Source organism: Coregonus clupeaformis, chromosome 29 (genome assembly GCF_020615455.1).
Source record: "Coregonus clupeaformis isolate EN_2021a chromosome 29, ASM2061545v1, whole genome shotgun sequence".
Taxonomy (NCBI): Eukaryota; Metazoa; Chordata; class Actinopteri; order Salmoniformes; family Salmonidae; genus Coregonus; species Coregonus clupeaformis.
Genome location: NC_059220.1, coordinates 38,387,313 through 38,412,194, shown reverse-complemented (window position 1 = coordinate 38,412,194; position 24,882 = coordinate 38,387,313). Strand labels below are relative to the sequence as shown.

Below are 24,882 nucleotides of genomic sequence, written 5' to 3'. Positions count from 1 at the left end.
CTATTAAAACCTACCCAAGCCAAAAACTGTGGATAGATGACAGCATTTGGACAAAACTGAAAGTCCGAACCACTGCATTTAACCACGACAAGATCACTGGGAATATGGTTGAATACAAACAGTGCAGTTATGCCCTTTGTAAGGCAATCAAACAGGCAAAAACTTCAGTACAGAGACAAAGTGTAGTCGCAATTCAATGGCTCAGACAAGAGACGTATGTGGCAGGGACTCCAGACAATCACGGATTACAAAGGCAAAACCAGCCACGTTGCAGACACCGACTTCTTGCTCCCGGACAAGCTAAACACCTTCTTCGCCCGCTTTGAGGATAACACAGTGTCACCGACTCGGGCCGCTCCCGAGGACTGTGGGCTCTCATTCTCCGTGGCCGACGTGAGTAAGACATTTAAGTGTGTTAACCCTAGCAAGGCTGCCAGCCCAGATGGCATCCCTAGCCTCGTTCTCAGAGCATGCGCAGACCAGCTGGCTGGAGTGTTTAAGACATATTCAATCTCTCCCTATTCCAGTCTGCTGTCACCACTTGCTTCAAGATGTCCACCATTGTTCCTGTACCCAAGAAAGCATGCTAGAACGTGCCAATAGGATCTCGCTAGCTTGTGCTTGGCCCTGCCCACCTCCATGCTTGTTCTGCCCACTATGATTAATTTGCTCCCATTGGAAACGACAGGTTGTGGTCTATCTTGGGTTAGTTATACAACATCTTTGGTATTATTCCAACCTCATAGTGTGAAAATAAATATAAAACATGGGAAAATCATGTTTTTGACTACCCTGGACCTTTAACCCGCAGTAAATGCGAAATATTTATGAATATTATGCAGCTTTTGTGCTGGCCTCCTTGATTTCCTGGTCAAAGCAAATCATTTTAAATGTGTGCTGTCTGCTAATGGTGGCACTTATGTGTATGCAATAGACCCCCACAGTGGAGGTGTCATAATACCCATAAAACCTAGTGGTCAAACAGTGAAATGGTTCCAATAGTTTTTCCACCATACATTTTTCCCATAGGGAATTTTAGACTGTTAAAATAAGGGTTGTGTTTCGTGTCGTTTTGATAACCATGTAAATCTCTCTCGGACAAGGTGACTGATCAATATATTCGGCTCTATTTACTCTCCGATTCGAAAATGCTAATTAGCATCAAAGTAAACATCATGCAAGACTACAAATCCCTGCAACCTCTGCACGTCAGAATTGACAGATCATAGAATTGTCAACTTAAAGAAATGTACCCAATTTATTCATTACTAAATGTAGCTAACATTAGATAGTTAATCCAGAGATTCTTACCTTTGCCTCGTTTCGGCAGTCTCGTCCAGATCACCATGGTATTTGTAGTTCTTTATGATAGCCACATTAGCATCTAATTAGCATTTCCTTTTCTTGCGGGTAAATACAGGCGAATATATTGATAAAAGTCACCTTGACCTCGAGGGTTATCAAAACGTCACACCATTGTAAGCCTACACCAAACACTGCCCTTATTTTAAATGTTTCTAAAATCTCCTATGGGAAAAATGAAAGGTGGAAAAACGATTGGAACCATTTCCCTGTTTGACTTCTAGGTTTTATGGGTATTATGACTCATGCTGTGGTACTCTATGGTGTTAGTGCATTATATTTATGTCCTCTACTTCTATACTGATCTGACAACACAGAGCAACACCACATCTCACACACATTGGTATCCTACACAACCTGGTCACTCCAACAATCCTTCCACCCAAAACGAGCTAACTTTGCAATTTAAAAACATAATAGTATGTCTAGCTCCACTTTATATATAGTATGCCTTTTCATGTTTTTTTCGTATTTGTATCCGCCAGAGGGCACACTTGCCTCAGAAATGTTTGGGCCAAATATATATGACTTCAACAGCAAACCGTACACTAGACCGTGCTGGACGCATGACGCTCTTTTCTGATCAAGCCAGTGAGGGTGAGGGGACTCCGTTGTCTTTGTGTCGAATTCGAAACTTCAATCCGACAAAATGATCATCTACAAGGACATCATCACTGGTATGGACAAATATCTCGTATGCCCATGAAATGATGTTGTCATGCTATCTATATTCAGAATCAACTGGGTTGGTCTTTAATGGCTCCCAGTGTTGTGAAATCAAAGGCAAAGGCCTTGCACAGGGCCACACGTAACCTCAGCTGTGTATGTTTTTACTATAAACTGTTTTACCATTACACACGCTGGGGCTTTTAATAAAGAAAAAGGCAACGTTTGGTAATGTAACCACAGGAGAATGTTTACTTATCGTGATGGCTATTAGCTAGGCCGCGCGCTTCCCATTATAAACAAAACAGGTGCAGCTAACGGCACAGGAGAAATGTGGATATTAGCTTGTTAGTTACCCAACCTGCAGCTACTTGTGTTCCATGCGCGGGCTGACAAATTTGACAGCTGTCAAAAGGCGCTGTCAACTAACAGCAAACGTTATCAATCACTCAATAGTTGAACTGTACATTCGTTGATTATCCACCCACTAACCATTTGCACACATACTATTATCTTAATGTTATGCTTCTAATCCAGTTATACTAGCTTTGTAAACCTAGCAGATCTTGCTAGTACCACAGCAGTAGCTGTAGCATATCTGTCAGCCATCTAACAAATAGGATTAGTGGGCAAGCTCAGCTATGTTAGCCGGCGGCAGCAAGCCCTGGCCTGGGGAAAGTCTGTTGAAGGCCTGAGGCTACCTGACAACAATGTAACCTTGTGACTGTGAACTATTATTGTGGTTTCTATTAATTCTGTTTTATTGCAGGGGATGAAATGTTCTCGGACATTTACAAGATCAAAGAATCACCAAATGGGATGTTATTCGAAGTTGAGGGAAAGGTGCGTCTCCACTGCAGGTATAAGCTCTCTGAGTTGTGGTGGTGAGAGGTGAGGTGTATTAGGATTTGGAGCCAGTTATTGACTTGGGTATCATCTTAACTCAATTAATAGTTTTTCAGTATGCCTGAGTTTACATAGACAAGTCCTATCAGATGGTCCTGAAGTAGAATAAGGTGTTTGACAGTAATGGGACCCAACCACTGAGTGACTCAGCACTCACTCTCCTTTCTCCTCCCACCCTGCCCCTTTGTATCTTCCTCCGGTCTTTCCCTTCAGATGGTTAGTAGAACAGAGAATATCGATGACTCTCTGCTGGGGGCGAATGCGTCGGCGGAGGTGCAGGATGACGGCTGCGAGTCCAGCACGGTCAGTGGAGTGGACATCGTCCTCAACCACAAACTGCAGGAGACATCCTTCACCAAGGACTCATACAAGGGCTACATCAAGGACTACATGAAGGCGTGAGTGTGTGTTAGTGACGGGTGTGTGCGCATGCATCCAGGCTAGCCCCATCAGACGCCCTGTATGCCCCTCAAAACTGTGATTGTACTTATGTAGATGAAAATGTCCCTATTTGACATTAAATGCATTTGTTGAAGGTGTGGGTGTGGGTGTGTGTGCAGGATCAAGGCTAAGCTGGAGGAGAACAACCCACACAGAGTGAAGCCCTTCATGGCTGGAGCTCAGGAGGAGATCAAGAAGATCATGGGCAACATGAAGAACTACCAGGTAACTAACTACTAGTTACAGCTATACATCTACTACTGCCTACAGCCCATTCAGCTACACATGCATTCCTCACATCACATCAACTACTTGTGCACAGCCAAGCTGTGATGATTGGAGGTCCAGGCCTATGAAACTAAACAGTTATGAGCTTGCAAAAAAAAGAAGACCTAGATTGGAGAAGAACCGTGTGGATGTAGTTTCACTGACTTCATTTCTCTTCACCCCCCTTACACTCGCTCTCTCTGTTCCCCCTCCCTCTGTAGTTTTTTACAGGTGAGTCCATGAACCCAGATGGTATGGTTGGTCTGCTGGACTTCCGTGAGGACGGCATCACTCCCTTCATGACATTCTTCAAAGACGGCCTTGAGATCGAGAAATGCGTGAGTCCCTTTATCCCAGTCTACTCATGTCTAATAACATACTAATTATGTTATAACTTAGAACCAGTCTACTCGTGTTATAACCACTGACCTTCCTCTCTCCTCGCTTTCACAGTAACACTCTGGACTAAGAACTTTGTTTCTATTGGCTGCTCAGCTGCATCTCACCTGACCCACGACCACCAACCAACCAGACGACTCCTCTGCATTATGTTTGGATTGAAAGCATTTCGTTACAATTATTGTATTATATCTGAGTGGAATGGAAGTATTACTTTAAAGTATTATATGATGCCCAAACCATGTCATGTCTATGGGGTTGACTGAAGGGGTATTGTGACAGTATTTTGCTGTTAATTCTGTAATTGATCTTACTGATTACTGTGTTAAACTCTGAGTATTGCAGAGGTTCTGTTAACTGGTATATTCAGGAAAACACAATCAGAACATTCAGATAGAAATGTATATATAGAGTAGAGCAGATATGCCTCTGTCATGCAGAATAAGGAATTGTGTCAGCTCTAATATGTTACATTTCTACCTGGGACATTATATATGTCACACACAGTTTGCTGGGATAATTTGTTTATCTCTGCAAAGGCAATTTTTCAGTCCATTGATTAGTTATTAATTCATTGGTTATTTATTGTTGATTGATTAACTCTCAGGCTTCCATTTGCTTGGTTTACAGTTACATTAGATGTGACACCCTTACTAAAAGTATTGGGATAGCTTAGGACTTCCTGATTTGAGTTGTGAAAAATAAAGCTGACACTGGGTAAAACATTTCCAGTTGTGGTGTTATTTTGTGTAAATTTAGATGCTACAATCATTGGATACATCAAAGATATTTGACGTTAGCGCCATTGGCCTTTTTGTTGAAAAGTTCATCTCTAAAGCTTGCTCTGTCAAGTAAGTAGGCCTACATATTTAGAGAAAGAAAATGTAAAATATGCAAATAGCAGTCGTTCCATTATTTTATGAAATCTTTATTGCACAATTGCAGCTTCTGTAAGTAAGGTGAAGGATCAAATCCAAAGAACACATCCAAAGTACAGTGTTGCTTTAAGGCAAGTGCTTCACATGGTATGGTTCATAGTGCAAGATCCCCACACCATCCTACATCTCTCTGGATCTCCTTTACATATGTCTATAGGAGAGGAAGTTTAGGGCTGGACTCTTCACAGTATATGTTCACACTGCTACTGCCTGCACCCTTATTCTGAAAACTAGAATAAGCATCTACCTGTCTACTTCTAGTGTCAAAAGCCATGTGTTGTAGTTGATAACGTCCTCTAGATGTCAGAAGTGGTTGGGTAACAGTTGATGCTTCTCCAGATAGAATAGATCTGTGTTCGGATTCTGTCCTACTTATTATGTGTGACTACTCAGGCCTCAGGTAACTATAGTTCACTTGGACATGCTTCAGGAGTATGCAAGCAGGCAGATACACACACACACTGCTTTTTAATATGTGATATGGCAGTGTTGTTACATTAGCAACATGGTTGGATACAGGTTTGAAGTTGTTGGTGACAGCCCTGTCTATCTGCTCGGTCAGATGCTGGGGCTTGGTAGACACCTCGATCTGTAATCTGTGGAGAGAGGGATACAGAGGAATATACATGATAACATTAACACACATACAAACACCTCGGAGTAAAGCAGAGAAATGAATGAAGATATAGGGTCTCATTGAGAGAAGCGTCCCAGCGGGTAGAGCAGTGGATGAAGACACAATGGCACACACTATGTTGTACAATGGTTGAATAGTGAATATAGCCTACTAGTATAATGCACAGGACTGTCACTACTGTACATATACAGACACTCAGGCAAGTATGCATGTTCTCAAACACACAGTGAGAGAGAAGAGTTGCTATAGCACACACAGAACAGTTACTATAGCAATCCCTGTCAACCTCAGCTACCATAAAACAGTTTGGAAGACATTTATTCCATTATTAGATATTCTCCTGGACTTAGATATGGCTACTGTTCCTCCACATCTACTAAACTCACTCAGAAAGGAAGCCAGGAGAAATAGCCCATCTATCAGTGATGCTTTATTTCACAGTCGCCTCATTATATTCAGTTGTATTGAATTTTGTTTCACTCACTTCTTCAATTTCATGTAGTTTTCACTGACGGCAGGTCTGCACTCTGCTCTCTGTACCACTATGCCCTCCAGACTGATCTTATCTGAAACAAAGGTAATTCAATCACATGCACACACAAATCAATAACAGAATGCTGGTTTTAATCAGATTGTATTCTTTATTTCAATACAACAGGGCTAAAAAGTGTTACTTAATATCCTTCAGCACTGGACTGAACATGCAGCCAAAATTATATTTGACTGAATTGAACCACGTGTCTTGTTAGAAACAAGGCCTTTTGCTGTTTGCTGATGTCAACGTTGTGAACAGAGTGCCCCATGGTGGCGGTGGGGTTATGGTATGGGCAGGCATAAGCTACGGACAACGAACACAATTGCATTTTATCGATGGGAATTTGAATATACAGAGAGACCCTGACAAGATCCTAAGGCCCATTGTAGTGCTATTCATCCGCCGTCATCACCTCATGTTTCAGCATTATAATGCACGGCCCCATGTCGCAAGGATCTGTACACAATTCCTGGCCTGCATACTCACCAGACATGTCACCCATTGAGCACGTTTGGGATGCTCTGGATCGACATGTACGACAGCGTGTTCCAGTTCCTGCCAATATCCAGCAACTTCGCACAGCCATCGAAGAGGACATTCCACAGGCCAAAATCAACAGCCTGATCAACTCTATACGAAGGAGACGTGTCCCGCTGCATGAGGCAAGGAGATGTGTTGCGCAGCATGAGGCAAATGGTGGTCACACCAGATACTTTTCTGATCCTCGCCCCTACCTTTTTTTCAAGGTATCTGTGACCAACAGATGCATAATCTGTATTCCCAGTCATGTGAAATCCATAGATTAGGGCCTAATGAATTTATTTCAATTGACTGATTACCTTATATGAACTGTAACTTAGTAAAATCTTTGAAATTGTTGCATGTTTCGTTCATATGTTTGTTCAGTGCTACAAGTGAACAAAAACTCAAGAGGTAGGCTATGTGTTTTCGGCTTTTTTACTGAACAATACAGTTAGGCCTAGTTGAAGACAGAATGCACATAAAAAGCTGACTGCCTGGCCTAAACAGTTGACCCATACAATTAAAATACTGTGTCTGTGTTTTATAAATGTGTTGTAATCCTGATCGAGAACAGGGCAATAACATTTCTGGAATCCAGCCTATTCATTGGGGAGTGGTTATAACCTTTCGTAACAGCTCAACTGGGGCCGCCCACTGGTCTGATGTGGGGGCGCATGCGCTCAAGTCAGCTCATAAGAGAAGGAGATGAACTGAACAATTACTTTTTTTTGCTAGAGCGTTTGAAGGAGCAACATGAATATCAAATACCAATTTGTAGTTATGGCTAGGCGAATACTGGTATGGAATCAGTACATACATATTTTATAGTTTATTTAGCTAGCTAAAATTTAGTAAAACAGTTGTAGCCTGCCAAGATATTGAGCAAGATGGCCAGCTAGCTAGCAACAGTCACAAGTGCCGTCTCCGAACCTAGCCAGTTTGTTACTAAACTTTTGCAACTTCTGAGTTGACAGAGATGGTGAGTCAAAAATGTACTTCAATAGCGGTGAGTCATTGGTGATACATTAAATATTGTAATGTGTGTGTTTGTACTAGAAAAAGGATGTGTTTTTGTTGGTTTGAGAACAACACCAGCTGGCTAACTGGCTTGTAGCTAACTGGCTTGCTAGCTCAGTGAGCGGGAGACGGACAACTCCTGAGTGCCCCCCTCCCCCACTGTACTGTGCGTTTTAGACCTGCACAGAGAGAGACTACACAGAGCATGCTTGTACAAGCTTTGCCTACAGACGTTTGTTTCAGTGTGTGTATATATACAGTGGGGAAAAAAAGTATTTAGTCAGCCACCAATAGTGCAAGTTCTCCCACTTAAAAAGATGAGAGAGGCCTGTAATTTTCATCATAGGTACACATCAACTATGACAGACAAATTGAGAAACATTTTTCCAGAAAATCACATTGTAGGATTTTTAATGAATTTATTTGCAAATTATGGTGGAAAATAAGTATTTGGTCAATAACAAAAGTTTCTCAATACTTTGTTATATACCCTTTGTTGGCAATGACACAGGTCAAACGTTTTCTGTAAGTCTTCACAAGGTTTTCACATACTGTTGCTGGTATTTTGGCCCATTCCTCCATGCAGATCTCCTCTAGAGCAGTGATGTTTTGGGGCTGTCGCTGGGCAACACGGACTTTCAACTCCCTCCAAAGATTTTCTATGGGGTTGAGATCTGGAGACTGGCTAGGCCACTCCAGGACCTTGAAATGCTTCTTACGAAGCCACTCCTTCGTTGCCCGGGCGGTGTGTTTGGGATCATTGTCACGCTGAAAGACCCAGCCACGTTTCATCTTCAATGCCCTTGCTGATGGAAGGAGGTTTTCACTCAAAATCTCACGATACATGGCCCCATTCATTCTTTCCTTTACACGGATCAGTCGTCCTGGTCCCTTTGCAGAAAAACAGCCCCAAAGCATGATGTTTCCACCCCCATGCTTCACAGTAGGTATGGTGTTCTTTGGATGCAACTCAGCATTCTTTGTCCTCCAAACACGACGAGTTGAGTTTTTACCAAAAAGTTCTATTTTGGTTTCATCTGACCATATGACATTCTCCCAATCCTCTTCTGGATCATCCAAATGCACTCTAGCAAACTTCAGACGGGCCTGGACATGTACTGGCTTAAGCAGGGGGACACGTCTGGCACTGCAGGATTTGAGTCCCTGGCGGCGTAGTGTGTTACTGATGGTAGGCTTTGTTACTTTGGTCCCAGCTCTCTGCAGGTCATTCACTAGGTCCCCCCGTGTGGTTCTGGGATTTTTGCTCACCGTTCTTGTGATCATTTTGACCCCACGGGGTGAGATCTTGCGTGGAGCCCCAGATCGAGGGAGATTATCAGTGGTCTTGTATGTCTTCCATTTCCTAATAATTGCTCCCACAGTTGATTTCTTCAAACCAAGCTGCTTACCTATTGCAGATTCAGTCTTCCCCGCCTGGTGCAGGTCTACAATTTTGTTTCTGGTGTCCTTTGACAGCCCTTTGGTCTTGGCCATAGTGGAGTTTGGAGTGTGACTGTTTGAGGTTGTGGACAGGTGTCTTTTATACTGATAACAAGTTCAAACAGGTGCCATTAATACAGGTAACGAGTGGAGGACAGAGGAGCCTCTTAAAGAAGAAGTTACAGGTCTGTGAGAGCCAGAAATCTTGCTTGTTTGTAGGTGACCAAATACTTATTTTCCACCATAATTTGCAAATAAATTCATAAAAAATCCTACAATGTGATTTTCTGGATTTTTTTCTCTCTCAATTTGTCTGTCATAGTTGACGTGTACCTATGATGAAAATTATAGGCCTCTCTCATCTTTTTAAGTGGGAGAACTTGCGCAATTGGTGGCTGACTAAATACTTTTTTCCCCCACTGTATATATATATATAACGTTAGTTACATTAATGTTTCTTTGGTTGGCATTAAGGTAAAAAGCCGGGCGACTGAGTTGTAATTGGATGAGAATATGATAGTGGATGTAGCTAAATAGCGTAGCTATGATGACTGGTACTAGCTAGTATGAATGCCATTTTGAGTTTGGATAGATAGCTAGGTTAGACCTCATCATTTTATAACTTGGCCCCTCCACATGCACTAAATCGATGTATTACTAGGCTATATAAAGTAAAGCTACTACCTGTGTGTGTACATTTAGCTACAGATTCATTGAACATGTTAGAATAGCTATACAGTTCAGTTGTAAACAAAGGGCATAATTGTCTAACATTGCGAGGTTCCGCTGCTGCTTCCAAAGCACTCAACCGGAAATGATGTAGCTCTCTTTTCCCACTCAAACCCGCTCCATCTAGATAGGCTCGAAGTGTTCTCAGTAGATTGCAGTGAACCATCCATATACTGTAAAAATCTGATAACTCCTGTGCTTGCAAGGTTTTGACTGCAAGACGCAGTCCACCTAACTACTGTTCGATTTGCTGTTTTAGACAAAACGACAGATATCCACATGCATCAACGTAGATCAAATGTGTAATGCATGTTCTACAATCTCTGGTAGCTGTTTTCCCCGGTTTTATCTTCTCGTCGTATTTTAATTTCCAAGCTTCCGATTGGCCGATCATGTATGTTGAGGAGATCACACGCGCTACAATGTATTCAGAGTATGAAACAAATAATTCAAATTCCTTTTCATCTCGCGCCCGCAGTTCCCATGTTATTTCAAATAGACTTAGAGAAATATGTGTGCGGATGTATGATAGTTTGTAACCGTCAACCAATTCATTGCTCTCCAGAATGGCATCCCTGGAGAAATGTGTGGTTCAGTTTCGCTTCTCTGCCTTTTGGCTAAGATCAAGTGTAGTATCTGTTCTGACGGCACCAGAGCCTCTCGCATCGACTATCTGTTTACCCGTGACTGCCCGCCAACTGATGCTAGAATAACCCCTGCTTTCTTCTCAGATCACGTAATGCTGACGTGCACCCTTTCACTAACTTCGGGTGTGACTGTAGGAAGAGGGCCCTGGAAACTGAACTGCTCCCTTTGAGAAGATGATAGAGTAGTTAGCCAGTACAGGGAGCAGTTCAGCCAGTGGCAGATGCTACAGGACTTCTTCGACACACGAGCACAGTGGTGGGAAATGGTGAAGGGTAAGACGAGGACCTTCTTCAGAGAGATAGGAAAGAGGAAAAGTAAAGAAAAAGATAGACGCATGTTGGGACTGCAGAGGCGACTGGAAAGGTATTTTAATCTAGTTCAACAGGGTTTTGATTTTAACCAGGAAATCAAAGAAGTTAAGAAAGAAATGGCATTTTTAGCAGAACAGAAGAGCAAGGGGGTTATTTTAAAAAGCAAAGAAAGGGAATTAGAAGAGGGGGAGAAGTGCACTAGGTACTTTTTTAAGAAGATAGTTAGCAAGGGTAGGTTAATGACAGGGTTAAAAGATAAAGACAGGGTTTTAAAAACAGACACAGGGGGAATAAAATAAGTAGTCAAGGATGTTTATGGGGAACTGTTTGGGGAAAAAGACGTGTGCTAGGAAACCATGGGGGACGTTTTATCATACATTGACAGAATTTTACCCAATACAGACAACCTAACAAAAGACCTGACAATGACAGAACTCGACAAAGGACTGAGACATTTTAAGAGGGGTAAATCACCGGGGGAGGACGGCCTCCCTTTGGAGTTTTATCTGACCTTTTGGGATGTTTTAGCTGACGAACTTCTGACTGTTTTTACTGACTTTGAACAACTCAACAGACTACCTGACAGTTTTAGAGTAGGAATCGTGACCCTTTACACAAGAAAAATGACAGGACTGACTTGAAAAACTGGAGACCGATTACCCTTTTAAATTTTGATTGTAAACTTTTTACCAAGGTTTTAACACTCAGAATGTCTTCTGTTTTAGGGGAGGCGATCCACCCGGACCAAGCCTGTGCCATTCCGGGAAGGAAAATCACGGACAGCCTAGTACTGATCAGAGAGGCCATCTGTTATGCGAGAGACAGAAACGTGCGGCTTATAGTCCTAAATTTAGATTTTGAGAAAGCTTTTGATCGGGTCTCGCACCAGTACCTCTTCAAGGTACTGCAAAAAATGGGGTTCCCTGAAAGGTTTCTAGCTTGGGTGGGATTGCTGTATGGGGACATCACCAGCAGAATTCTTGTAAATGGGCATTTGTCAAGAGCAGTGGGAGTACACTGCGGCTCCCCTCCTGTGTGTGGCTTGCATCGAACCACTGGCACAGGTCTTGAGAATGGACCAACGGATCAGTGGGGTGGGTATCCCGGGGAGTGGGGGGATGACCGCCAAGTGCGTTTTTTTACATGGACGATGTCAACATTTTATGCACTGACCTTTTATCTGTCGACAGGACTCTGGACAGGACTGACTGATACGGATGAGCCTCTGGGGCGAAACTGAACCGAAACAAGACAGAGGCCCAATTTTTCAGACCGTGGGCAGACTCAGACTTGACCAGACTACCACTGACAGTCAAAATGACGGACATAAGGGTTTTGGGGGTAACATTTGACAGGGAGGGAGGAGGTAGTGGCAATTGGACTGGGATTTAAGGGACTGTAAGACAGAGACTGGGTTTTTGGGGACTGAGACGGCTGACTTTTGAGGGCAAGGTTTTAATCATCAAGGCTGTGATCTTACCTGTGCTTTTATTAATCAGTTCTGTTTTTATCCCCCCACGAACAACTCTTTTAGCTCTGGACCGGATGTTGTTTTATTTCCTGTGGGGAAGCAAGTGGGAGAGGCTGAGGAGGGAGGTGGTGAAGAGGCCCAGGCTCAAGGGGGGGAAAGGCTTGCCTGACCTCTACTTGTTCCTGGGGAGCCGCTACACAGCGTTACATCTCACTCTCGCCACCTCCCCGGTCAGCAACAAGACCCAGGCCCTCGCACGGTTCTGGCTGGGGTCTTACCTCAGGTCCCTGAGGCTGATCCCAGTCGACCTGCGAGCCCCAGTCGCTTTCATGCTCTCCACACACTATGTCCAGCTCCAAAAGTTTTTAAGACATTTTAAAATGGAAAAGGAGCCTGTCACAGTTTTAACTAAACACCGCTCTCTTCTCTCTCTTGTTTGGCGCAACAAGGCCCATCCTGCTCTGCTGAATTGGCCCCAGGACCTGTCCTGGATGGTTGCCCATGAGATCCTCCCGGTCAGGGCCGTTATGCACTCCCGGGGCATGGCGAGGACATCCGCGTGCCCCCGACCAGGCTGCGGCCAAGACGAGTCGGTGAGGCACTTGCTCTGGGAGTGCAGAGCCGCAAGAGACCTGTGGAAGGAAGCAGGCCCCCTGATCTCCCCATGTTTGCCAGCAGGGGAAGACCTAACGACCCAGCTCGTGCTGTATGGGGTGGGCCGAAGGCCTATAACGCAAAAGGCCTTCACAAAGCTCTGGCCCACCCTCACGTGTCTGAAGGACGCATTATGGTCCTCCCACAACCTGCTGGTAGGAAAACAGGTAGAGACCACCCCCCAGGAAGTGGCTTTGGGTAGCCACGGAAGCCCTGGGGTGGTATGAACGAAAGGGGGCCTCGACCCCAGGCGAAGGGTCCCCCACAACACCCAAGGTCCCGGCGGCCACGGCCTGACAGCACTGCGGAGCCTAGGGCGATGCGCCTAGGGGAGGGGTCTCCTCTGGGCCCCGACGGATGGGTACAGAGTCGATTCGGAAGAGCAGGAGGAGGCTGTTTTTATAAGGACTCACCCCGTTCCTGTACAAAGGACCGAAGACAGCTTTTTAACAAAGTGAATTTTGACAGGCTTTCCATGTCTTTAAAATGTTTTACTTTGTTAAATCATTTATGCACATTTTAAATGGCTTTTTATAGATTGCCTTTTACAAGAAAGGGTACTTTTATGCATGATTGTTTTATTGTTTTAAATAAACAATTTGTACCTTTTTAAATGTAATTGTAATATAATGCTGGTTTTTATGCACTTTATGCCGTTTTTATGTGTGTAAATGAATTAAAAATGTGAGCTGTTTCAAAAGGAAATGTACAATAAAAACTTTTCCAAAAGTAAAAATCTGTTCTCATCAGTTTAATATCTGATACGTCCCCTATCTGGGGACCATATATTCAATTGATTTTTGGAACAGGGAGATGAGAAAAAATATATATATATCTGTTCTTATCAGTTTAATATCTGGGTCAATATCACCATAAGATGCCTTTGAGACTTCCCCATTTTCCCCCCCAAAAAGCTGAGATTTTCCATTGAACTTCATATTCATTGTATTAAGTATATGTTATGCTGTTAGAAATGCATATTGGTCAAGCTCCCACACTTTTTATAAATTAACTGCAAGCAGACAATTTACATGCAAACAGCAAAATATGTCCACCCTGTCATGGACAATTTCAAAGCAGAATAAATACATTGTAATTACATAGTGATTATAAAACGTACATTTTCAGAAAACTATTTAGTCACTTTCTCAACAATATATTTTAGTTTATGGGAAAAGTATTTGGATAATAATGAAATTATGGCAAACTATTTGTTTCTCTATAAAATCTGCGAGAGTTGCACTTTCTTTTCTAAATAAAATCTAACAAAAAAGATATCTGGTCAAACTTTCAAACAATACTATTTGGCCCTCATTTGTTTATAAAGGAATCACACAAAAGATTTTGCTAACTTGTGAAAATAATTTGTTGATTTTCATAGAACATGAAAATAACAGGGTGGACAGTGACATGACAGGGTGGACCCTGGCATTACAGGGTGGACACGTTGTGAAATGTCATTGAATGGCCTCATAAATGCAAGGAACAATGCAAGAAAATGATGTAAAAAATGCCTTTTCCCATGTAGGGGGAAATTACAAGTTGAACAGACTGTTTTTGATCCACTCTACCTGCATGCAGCCACTGAATAAAGATGCCCAAAATGAGACATTAATGTGGCCTTCTAGCGTTAAACTCTGTACATCATTCTGCACAGTGAAAGTCAAACATTCAACTGTAGAACAAGAAGAAAAAAAAAATTTAAGTGGAGAACAGTTGATTTGAAAAAAACAGAATATTACAGAAAGATCACTTGGACGCATCTCCAAACAGTCTCTCCCTTTCTGCAGAGACATGGCTCAGTTCTGCAGTTGCTGTTCCACATACTTCCATGCAGACACTTCAATCTGTACAGAGCGCTTGTTCAGAGCCTGTGGTTCTGGTATTAGGCAAAGTACCTGCCAGTCATGGTACCAACAGATGTCGTCCCGAAGACTTGGCCATTTGAACTTGTTTATGCCATGGCGTTGCATACACTTAACTTTCACACTGTGCCCTTCTACATCCATGATGATACCTGGGTGTGCTTCATTGTCATAATTAACGACGCACCACTCTCCAATGTGCTTTACCTCAATCATTTCTGGTCTCCTAGGATTATCTGGTGTCTTTCCACATGCTGGGGACTTGTCAGATGAAACAGGAACATTAGCTAGAGTGACCTCTTGAAGGTTAAAGCAGGGGCAGTCCAAAACACCTTCCTCCCTTTTACACAGACATGAAATGTCTCTGTATTTCATTTGGCCGGGTGTCAGACTGATAGCTTGGTGGATTCTCATAGTGCCTTTTATGGCAGCTATTGCAGGTACCTCAGGCTTTGATTCTGACTGTAGCAAAGCACTGGCCCTGTTTCTGGCTCTGGCTTGACTTTTTGCCTCTCTCCATTTCTTTCTTTTTGCCCTCTTCTCTCTCTCACTGAGCTCATTGACACCCTTCTTCTTTCCAGTCTCTCTGTCTTTTTTCCATTTGACCCTTTCTTTCTCAAGGTACTTTCTTCTTCTGTCTGGGTCAGCATCACGACGTTCCCGATATCTCCTTGCTATCTCAGCTCCTTTTGATCTCATTCCTTGAAAAAGACGACTCAAAATGTTCCCTTACACACTTTAATTGGCAGTCCCGGTAAACTAGGCTTGCATTATCAAACTAGGTTTCTTAAAGGGGCAGTTACCCCATAATGACAGGATGGACAGCAATTTCAGGGACACATGCAAAATGTTCAATATGATTATGAAAATACAATATACATGATCAAAATTACTTGTTTTATCAAATAACTTATTGTGGACAGTAAAACCATGTAAAAAAAAAAATGGATTTAGTATCATTTAACCACTTATTACATACACTGTAGTTAGCAGAGCAGTGTGTGGGACATGCCAAAATCACGTACATCCAATGAAAAAATTTTATAAAATGAAGGAAACACTTTTTTAGAGACTTATCATTCTACTGATATGTGTGCAAATGTTTGGCCACTTATAATAAGACCTCAGACTTTCATTATTCTGCTACATTTTCATGATGACTGAGTGAGTCTGATGAGGACACCAAAGGCACCTCATAGTGATATTGACTCATCTGATACCTCCCCTATCTGGGGACCATATATTAAATTTATTTTTGTAATAGGGAGATGGAATAGGGGCTTGCTCCGTCCACTCCACGCATCGACCTGGTATTGCAGTACCTCCAGGAACGGTGCACCCCCTAAAGTTGTCAAAAGAAATACAGTTTCATCTTCAGTTGGATTTCACGTGCTTTCTTTGCTCAGTTACTACTGAAAAGTGATGAGATTGTGCAAAACTGTCGGCCTACAGAACTTGTTATTGCAACAGTGAAACACAAGATTGGGCAACATAGCCTACGATTCACAAAATACAGCCAGCTAAGATACTCAGTATAAAAAGTATTATAAAGTACTATCAGCTAAGGTAGGTCAAAACAACCACGTATCACAGTCAGGCTATTTGGACTGTGGTTTCAGTATGTGCATGGTTTATGCATCAATTCGTGAAACACTTACTTTTAAGAAAAACTGTTCTCCCACTTACTATTAACAACCCAAGCTTTGTTACTGTAGCCTACTTCTCTGTCTTGTTCTGGATTAAGTAGTAGGCTACTGAGTCACTATCCCCCATTTACATTTTAGCAGACGCGCTTATCCAGAGCGACCTGCAGGAGCAATTAGGGTTAAGTGCCTTGCTCAAGGTCACATTGCAAGATTTTTCACCTCGTCTGCTCAGGGATTTGAACCAGTGACCTTTCGGTTACTGGGCCAAGGCTCTTAACAGCTCAGCTACCTGCCCTCCTCATATCAGATCTGGGGGTCGTATGCCACCCTGTGGTTGATGGTGTAATTGCAACATGGTTTACTGAGTACAGAACACAAGCATGAGAAAACGACTATGCTGATAATGCCTGGAATGCTGTGTTCCAGGCAAAATAGTGGGTGTCATTCATTTGGCTGTGTGTGTATGAACCTGATTTGAGCATTTTTTGTTACATCGCCTACTTTTGTGATATCAGACAGAAGTTTAGATTGGCTATTAAAAATACAACGTATAAATCATTTATACCGTGTTGCATGATGCGAAAATAGTCGGACAGTGATATAATCTAGTAAAACAACAGTCATCACTTTTCCACCACTCTGTCCGCAACTGCATTCGTAAACGTCATTAAACCCTAGTCGATGTGATAAGGTATTATCAGGCAGCCAAAGTGGTAACCCTCAGCCGAAAACGTTTGCACTCGAATGGCTCCCCCTCCACCGACACGTAGAACTCATACTTACCTGGCAAGGGAGACACCGTGATCAAGAAGGCGGTTCACCCAGGTTCAGCCATTGCACTACGGCTGTGCTGACCCCTGCGAATTTCCCAAATGTGGAAATCTCGATCGCATAATTTCTGGTAGTGGGGGACTGCGTTTGCGCTCTCCCCTGATAATTTGTGGCCCCCCAAAAAAGGTTTATCTAGTGGTAGTGCCATGATAGTTTGGGCTAGTATCGCATCTAATGGTGTGCTGTTGTGCCAATAGCATCATGTGCCCTATGCTTGTGTGTTCTGTTTTATTATGTGGCCCAAAGTCACAAAAATCCATAACTATTGGTGCTGAAAACAACTGAGGTTGCCGATGAGAATAACTTTTGAGAGTAACTATTTTCACTACACTCAAATATATGCTCTGGAATGTAAAGTATGGTTGTACCACTTTGGTTGCGCTCTATCTGCCTTTGTTACAAAGTAATAGCTATATTCCCTCTTTTTTTTGTTGAGCAACTGACACATTCACTTATAATGTGTACCGAGAGTTATTCCTTAATTTACGGCCATACCAACTTGACTCGCCTGATCTCGTCCGATCTTGTAAACTAAGCAGCGTCGGGCCTGGTTAGTACTTGTATGGGAGACCGCCTGAGAATACCAGGTGCTGTAAGCATTTTGCTCCAGTAGAGTGCACTGTTTGTTGCATCAAGCAACTGAAAAACATTTGAACCCGCAGCAAAGCAAACCGGGCATAAAATTAAACATACCTGCCAAATGCAGGTAGATTTAAGTATTGGCTTGTAGGAATGTGTATTTCAGCAGCCACGTTGGTGTGCGGTCAATTTTCAGGGCTCTACAGTGCGAGAGTTACATTCGCATTTGCGAATAAACATAGTCAAAAGTCAATCATGAGCACATGTGCGAGTTGCAATTTATAGCAAATGCAAAAGGTTTATGAGCCTTAAGGCCTTGCACAGGGCCACACGTAACCTCAGCTGTGTATGTTTTTACTATAAACTGTTTTACTATTACACACGCTGAGGCTTTTAATCAAGAAAAAGGGGGATGTTTGGTAATGTAACCACAGGAGAATGTGTACCTAACACGATGCAAAACAGGTGCAGCTAACGGTACTGGGGATATGTGGAACTTGTTAGTTCGTTAGCCTGCAGCTGCTCATGTTCCATGAGGCGCTGTCAACTAACAGCTGTAGCTCAGCTGGTAGAGCACGGCGCTTGTAACGCCAAGGTAGTGGGTTCGAACCCCGGGACCACCCATACACAAAAAAATGTATGCACGCACGACTGTAAGTCGCTTTGGATAAAAGCGTCTGCTAAATGGCATATTATTATATTATTACTATCAATCACTCAATGGTTGAACTGTACATTATTCGATTATCCACCCATTGACCATTTGCACACATACTATATTAGCTTAATGTTATACTTCTAATCCAGTTATATTAGCTTTATAAACATAGCAGTTTCTGCTAGTGTGTCTGTCAGCCGTCTAACAAATAGGATTAGTGGGCAAGCTCAGCTATGTTAGCTGGCGGCAGCAGGACCTGGCCTGGGGAATGTCTGTCTAAGGTCCGAGGCCAACTACCTGACAACAATGGAACCTTGTGACTGAACTATTGTGGTTTCTATTCATTCTGTTTTATTGCAGGGGATGAAATGTTCTCTGACATTTACAAGATCAAAAAATCACCAAATGGGATGTTATTCGAAGTTGAGGGAAAGGCACATCTCCACTGCAGGTATAAGCTCTCTGAGTTGTGGTGGTGAGAGGTGAGGTGTATTAGGATTTGGAGCCAGTTATTGACTTGGTTATCATCATAACTCAACTCATCGTTTTACACTATGCCTGAGTTTACATAGACAAGTCCTATCAGATGGTCCTGAAGTAGAATAAGGTGTTTGACAGTAATGGGACCCAACCACTGAGTGATTCAGCACTCACTCTCCTTCCACCCCCTTCCTATCTTCCTCTGGTATTTCTCCTCTCCTCCCCACAGATGGTCAGTAGAACGGAGGACATTGATGACTCTCTGCTGGGGGCGAATGCGTCGGCAGAGGTGCAGGATGACAGCTGCGAGTCCAGCACGGTCAGTGGAGTGGACATTGTCCTCATCCACGAACTGCAGGAGACATCCTTCACCAAGGACTCAAGGGATACATCAAGGACTACATGAAGGCGTGAGTGTGTGTTAGTGAGAGATCCAGGCTAGCCCTATCAATCCCCCTCTGCCCAGCAAAACTCTGATTGTATTTTTATTTTTTTTCACAGACAAACACATCTCTCTGGATCTCCTTTACATATGTCTATAGGAGAGGCAGTTTAGGGTTGGACTCTTTACAGTATCCATGTTCACACAGCTATTGCCTGCACCCTTATTCTGAAAACTAGAAGAAGCATCTGCCTGTCTAATTAATAATGTCCACTACATGTCAGTAGTGGGTAACAGTTTACGCTTCTCCTCCAGATACAGATAGAATAGAAATGCGTTCGGATTCTGTCCTACTTATGTGCGACTAATCAGGCCTCAGGTAACTATAGTTCACTCTGACATGCTGGTTTCCGTGTGAAGCACCCTGGAGAATGAGGGTTACAGTGGTGGAGTTTAACCAATCCTGGAGAAGGAGGGTTACAGTGGTGGAGTTTAACCAATCCTGGAGAAGGAGGGTTACAGTGGTGGAGTTTAACCAATCCTAGAGAAGGAGGGTTACATTGGTGGAGTTTAACCAATCCTGGAGAAGGAGGGTTACATTGGTAGAGTGTAATCTATCCTGGAGAGCTGAGCAGAACAGCTCGCAGTTTACACTCACCTATGGTAATGCAATGTGTGTGTGTGACTAACCACAGGTTGCTTGGCGACCTCCACCAGGTCTTTGATGTTGTAGTGCTGGTGTTTCTCGAAGGCGGAGAAGAGCATATCCATCACTTGCTGTCTGTCTGCCCTCACCATCCTACCCTCAGCCTTCTTCTTCTCATACTCCACCTACACACACAACACACAGCCCACAGAAAACCCACACAGGGGCAAGGAGGGAGCATGGTAGAAGTGCACACTACAGTGTTGATCCAACACTATAAAGATATTCATGTAACCTTCAGGAGTATGCAAGCAGGCAGATACACACACACACACACACACACACACACACACACACACACACACACACTGCTTTTTAATATGTGATATGGCAGTGTTGTTACGTTAGCAACATGGTTGGATACTGGTTTGAAGTTGTTGGTGACAGCCCTGTCTATCTGCTCGGTCAGATGCTGGGGCTTGGTAGACACCTCGATCTGTAATCTGGAGAGAGGGATACAGAGGAATATACATGATAACATTAACACACATACAAACACCTCTGAGAAAAGCAGAGAAATGAATGAAGATATAGGGTCTCATTGAGAGAAGCGTCCCAGCGGGTAGAGCAGTGGATGAAGACACAATGGCACACACTATGTTGTACAATGGTTGAATAGTGAATATAGCCGACTAGTATAATGCACAGGACTGTCACTACTGCACATATACAGACACTCAGGCAAGTATGCATGTTCTCAAACACACAGTGAGAGAGAGAAGAGTTGCTATAGCACACACATAACAGTTACTATAGCAATCCCTGTCAACCTCAGCTACCATAAAACAGTTTGGAAGACATTTATTCCATTATTAGATATTCTCCTGGACTTAGATATGGCTACTGTTCCTCCACATCTACTAAACTCACTCAGAAAGGAAGCCAGGAGAAATAGCCCATCTATCAGTGATGCTTTATTTCACAGTCGCCTCATTATATTTAGTTGTATTGAATTTTGTTTCACTCACTTCTTCAGTTTCATGTAGTTTTCACTGACGGCAGGTCTGCACTCTGCTCTCTGTACCACTATGCCCTCCAGACTGATCTTACAATACATGTTTCTTTCAATGACAGGCACAAGCACACACTTAATACTTAACCCTATTCAGCACTGGATTGGACTGAATCTGTTAAATATATGCAGCCAAAATTATAATATTTGGTTATTCTGTCTGTGCCACTTGACTAAATCAACATAGAACGAGGTGAAATAGGTGGCACCACCCGAACTGGGTACTCTACAGCCAACACTCCAAAACTCCACTCACCAACTGCCATTGGAATGCTCATCAACAGCTTGACATTTCAAAATGTAGTGATTCATCTGTTTGGGTTTTTCTTTGTCATGAAGTGTGTGTGTGTGTGTAACAAAAGTGTGTGTAACAAGGGGGCGGGGATAGGTTCACAAGATGGTATGAGACACTTTCATACAGAGATAAGGGGATGGATACACTGTCCAGCCTTCGCCCAACAAGCGTTCAAGAACAGCCAACAACCACTGAAGTCCAGTTGGTGTCCGTTGGCGTTAGTTGGCTAATCTCATGTTTTGTTCTACTGAAACAAAATGTTCAGTTTTCATTTGTTGGTGCTGTAAAAAATCTGTGCAACTTTCACCAGGTGGCTCCAGAGAAATCACTTTACAGTCCAATGTCACAGATCTCACTCACTCACTAATATCCATTACTCACTGTTTTCCCAAATGGACACAATTATGTGCAATTATTGCATGATAAGTGCTGGAACACTTGTCGGTGCATCTCCATAAACACGCCTACACACAAACGCATTTCTCAACTTCAGAGCAGCCTGCCTCCAACTATCCTGCTAGTTACCCACAGGCCACTGGCTAGGGTCACATGGGTCAGGATCGTATGGGAGAGAATAGTATAGATCTCCTCTCTCCTTATCTCAACTAAAGGCTCACTCTTCTTTTCACTCTCTTCCCATCTTCTCCCTCTCATTCTCTTCACTCAAGGCTCCCCCTCTCCTTTTCAATCCTCTCTCTTCCTGTCTTTTGTCTTTAAATCTATCCCCTACTCTATCCCCCTCTCACCAGACTGCTCATGCCTCTTCTCCTGTAGGACTGTACAAGACTGGGAGTGTTGAGGGTTTATGCCCGTTTAGCGTGGAAGGAATTAGGCTACAACTTGCAGGTCCCAAGAGACACTGGTATGTAGGAGAGCAAAGCTGCACATGCAGAGATGGAAAGAGAGATGAAGTGGAGCAGAAAGAAAGAGAGGAGTAGGAGTAGGAAGGCACAGTGAGAGGTGGAATGGCCACAGCACTTGTTGCTCAAGGCTGCCGAGCAAAGAGGGAGAGGAACGGGAGGAGAGAGAAAGAGAGGGAAAGAGAAGAAGCTTCCGCTCCCTCCCTCAAGCTTCTGCTCCCTCATCTTCTCCCACCATCTCTAACCACTTATTTGCTCCAAGGACCTTCCTTAAAGCCTGCACACACACACACACACTCTGCCCCCACTCCCACCACAACCTACTACTATTCCCCAGACACCTCCCTCTCTGTATCTGAATATTCCAGAAGAGAATGAAATTGTGAGCTTTCAGATTTCTCAAGCCTCTGGTGAATCTCAGATAGACTACCAAAAACCATCAGTTAGAAAAGTGGCTCTAAAGAATGTGTTGAAAACTGACAAAGGTGATAGTCAGATGATTGCGGTATTTATCCTTGAGGTGACAGCGACAAAGCCTTTAACACAGAGAGAGGGAAAAGAGATAGAGAAAAAAGAGGAAACCTGTTGACTCGATCGACTACTACTATCAGCCTGCGTACAGGAACAAGACAGACAGTCTTATGATCTCTCAGATTACACAGTAGTGTCTAACTGAATCCTATGTCAAAAACAAACAGCTCATGCACCTGCTCATCATTTATTTTTAAATGTTGTTTTATTTAAACAGGGAATCACACAATAAAAACATACAATATTTACACGCAATTTAAGAAAAGTAACTTACAAAACACACAAAAACTACATTTTAAAAAGCGTCTCAGACAGAAAAAACTCATAATGAATGCAGCTGCCACTCTATTGAAGCCATTGGACGCAGTTTATAATAGCACACTCCGCTTTATTATGGGCGATAGGTTCGGTACATATCACTGCATTCCTTATCACAGGGACAGCTAACTCTGGAGATCCCTTTGGTCTCCACTGAATTAGGTAGATCTGCGTAAAGTTTTCTGGAGATCATTACACAAGGTGCAAAAAAAACTTTACGCAGGTCTACCTAACTCAGTGAAGACCAAAGGAATCTCCAGAGTTAGCCATCCCTGTGATCGGGTCTGGTGACTCTTGTCTTTAATTTAAGTCTACAGGTCTACAGGCAAGTCTACAGGTCTCAGGCAAGGTTACCTTAGCACCTCTGCTACACACACACCTCATACATGACATCTATGTTCCTCAAGGCTACTGTTGCTATGCCAGCTTCACTGCAGTTTGTGTTACAGCTCTGTCTTGGCCAGTAACATTATGAATAATTCAACATCTTTAATGAAAAGAGAAAGTGATTTTACTGATGGGAATCCACAATACCGTTCTCATTACTTTGAGGAAATAAAAAAAGAAGAAATGAAATAGCTTCCGACATGAAGTTGAACAATTATCCAGGGTAACAATGGTGAGATAGGGCTGGGAAGGAAAGCAGTTCATCCACCCACCCACCATCTCTTCTCTGCTGTTCTTCCATTCGCTGTTCCACTGCCTCATTTGAAATTCTAATACAGGGATGATTCCACTAATAATATTATGATTAAAAAGCACCACGGTACGGTCAAGCCGCCTCGTTGATTGCTGACGTGCCTCTCAGACGTCACCATAGTGAGCTGTCACTCTGGGATCATAGGCTCATCAAACACTGTGCAACGTCACACACGCACCGGAAATTAACTGAACGGAAAGGGTTGCCAGACTGCCACACTGATTGTCCACAGGTACGTTCATTGAAGGGGATGAGTGAACGAAAGTCGGGCCTCCACCTCTGGAGACAAGAGAGAGGGGTTATTCTATTGGATAGGTTGTCTCTCTGTCAAGGGTGTGTGGGAATGTTCTACACCTGGATTCTGGGGTGATTGCTTGGTTTAATTACAATTTTAACAACGGCATACACACACCAAATCCTTCTGTATAACTGTGGACAACAACAGACCAGCTCCAAACAGACTTCACACTGAGAGAAAAGACAACCTAATTACACATCAATCTCACTGTTTACTGTAATGACACTTCTGCGCCCAAAGGAGAGAGTGATAGATAAAGGAAGAGAGACGAGGGGGTTGAGTATCATCATTGTCTGTCTGTGACAGCCCATCACCTGCAGGACACACACAATCTCTCTCTCTCTCTCAACTCTGGGAGCAAAACTGCCAAACACACACACCACTATTTGTTACAAGTGTCAGGCGAAGACATTGTCCAGACAGTTTGTCATGGGCAGCCCATGTAGAAACATTGTACTGTATTGATTTAAGCTCCTTGCTCCATGTTCTGGAGGCTAACAATATGAGTCTATGACTCACCATAATAATACACAAGGCCTTCATACACATCACAAGCCTCTCTTCCTTATAGAGCAGTAACAGAGACATAACCCTCAGTTTAGACCTAATTACCTTCCAGTCAACTCCCCAGGCTGTGGGTGGATACAGGAGCATGTGGATTAATCAAAGACCCTACAGGCTCAGACCCTGCCTGCCTGCATTCACCAGTAATTAGGCGCACACACACACACTTCTCTAAGGGGTTTAGTCTTAGGGTGATCTTAACCAACTGCATGTA

At 43.1% G+C, this 24,882-nt stretch overlaps 1 protein-coding gene, 1 non-coding gene and 5 pseudogenes across 4 annotated transcripts; all 7 read left to right on the top strand.

Moving 5' to 3' along the window:
* Nucleotides 1–1,901: 1,901 nt before the first annotated feature.
* LOC121572831 (translationally-controlled tumor protein homolog) lies at nt 1,902–4,768 on the top strand. 3 transcript variants are annotated; one of them, XM_041884863.2, is made up of 6 exons: nt 1,902–2,039; nt 2,798–2,871; nt 3,148–3,332; nt 3,495–3,600; nt 3,864–3,980; nt 4,096–4,768. In XM_041884863.2, exons 1-6 carry the CDS (start codon nt 2,012–2,014, stop codon nt 4,096–4,098), a joined length of 513 nt encoding a protein of 170 aa, XP_041740797.1. In that variant the 5' UTR covers nt 1,902–2,011; the 3' UTR covers nt 4,099–4,768. The 3 variants fall into 3 exon arrangements, with proteins under 3 accessions (XP_041740797.1, XP_041740796.1, XP_041740798.1); XM_041884862.2 differs by having other exon boundaries at nt 3,471–3,600; XM_041884864.2 differs by lacking the exon at nt 1,902–2,039 and having other exon boundaries at nt 2,803–2,888; nt 3,471–3,600.
* A 5,688-nt stretch (nt 4,769–10,456) lies between these two features.
* LOC121573111 lies at nt 10,457–10,577 on the top strand (annotated as a pseudogene).
* Nucleotides 10,578–13,657: 3,080 nt separating this feature from the next.
* On the top strand, nt 13,658–13,838 carry LOC121573110 (annotated as a pseudogene).
* A 2,186-nt stretch (nt 13,839–16,024) lies between these two features.
* LOC121573109 lies at nt 16,025–16,152 on the top strand (annotated as a pseudogene).
* Nucleotides 16,153–17,229: 1,077 nt separating this feature from the next.
* LOC121573105 lies at nt 17,230–17,387 on the top strand. Its single transcript, XR_006001982.1, has one exon. It is a non-coding gene; the product is annotated as a U1 spliceosomal RNA (small nuclear RNA).
* A 379-nt stretch (nt 17,388–17,766) lies between these two features.
* On the top strand, nt 17,767–17,884 carry LOC121573104 (annotated as a pseudogene).
* A 991-nt stretch (nt 17,885–18,875) lies between these two features.
* Nucleotides 18,876–19,416, top strand: LOC121572526 (annotated as a pseudogene).
* The last annotated feature ends 5,466 nt before the right edge of the window (nt 19,417–24,882 follow it).

Coding starts and splice junctions, on each gene's coding strand:
- LOC121572831 (XM_041884862.2), top strand. CDS start 2,012: ATGATCATCTACAAGGACATCATCACTG. Junction 2,040..2,797: donor CTACAAGGACATCATCACTG/GTATGGACAAAT, acceptor GTTTTATTGCAG/GGGATGAAATGTTCTCGGAC. Junction 2,872..3,147: donor TATTCGAAGTTGAGGGAAAG/GTGCGTCTCCAC, acceptor CTTTCCCTTCAG/ATGGTTAGTAGAACAGAGAA.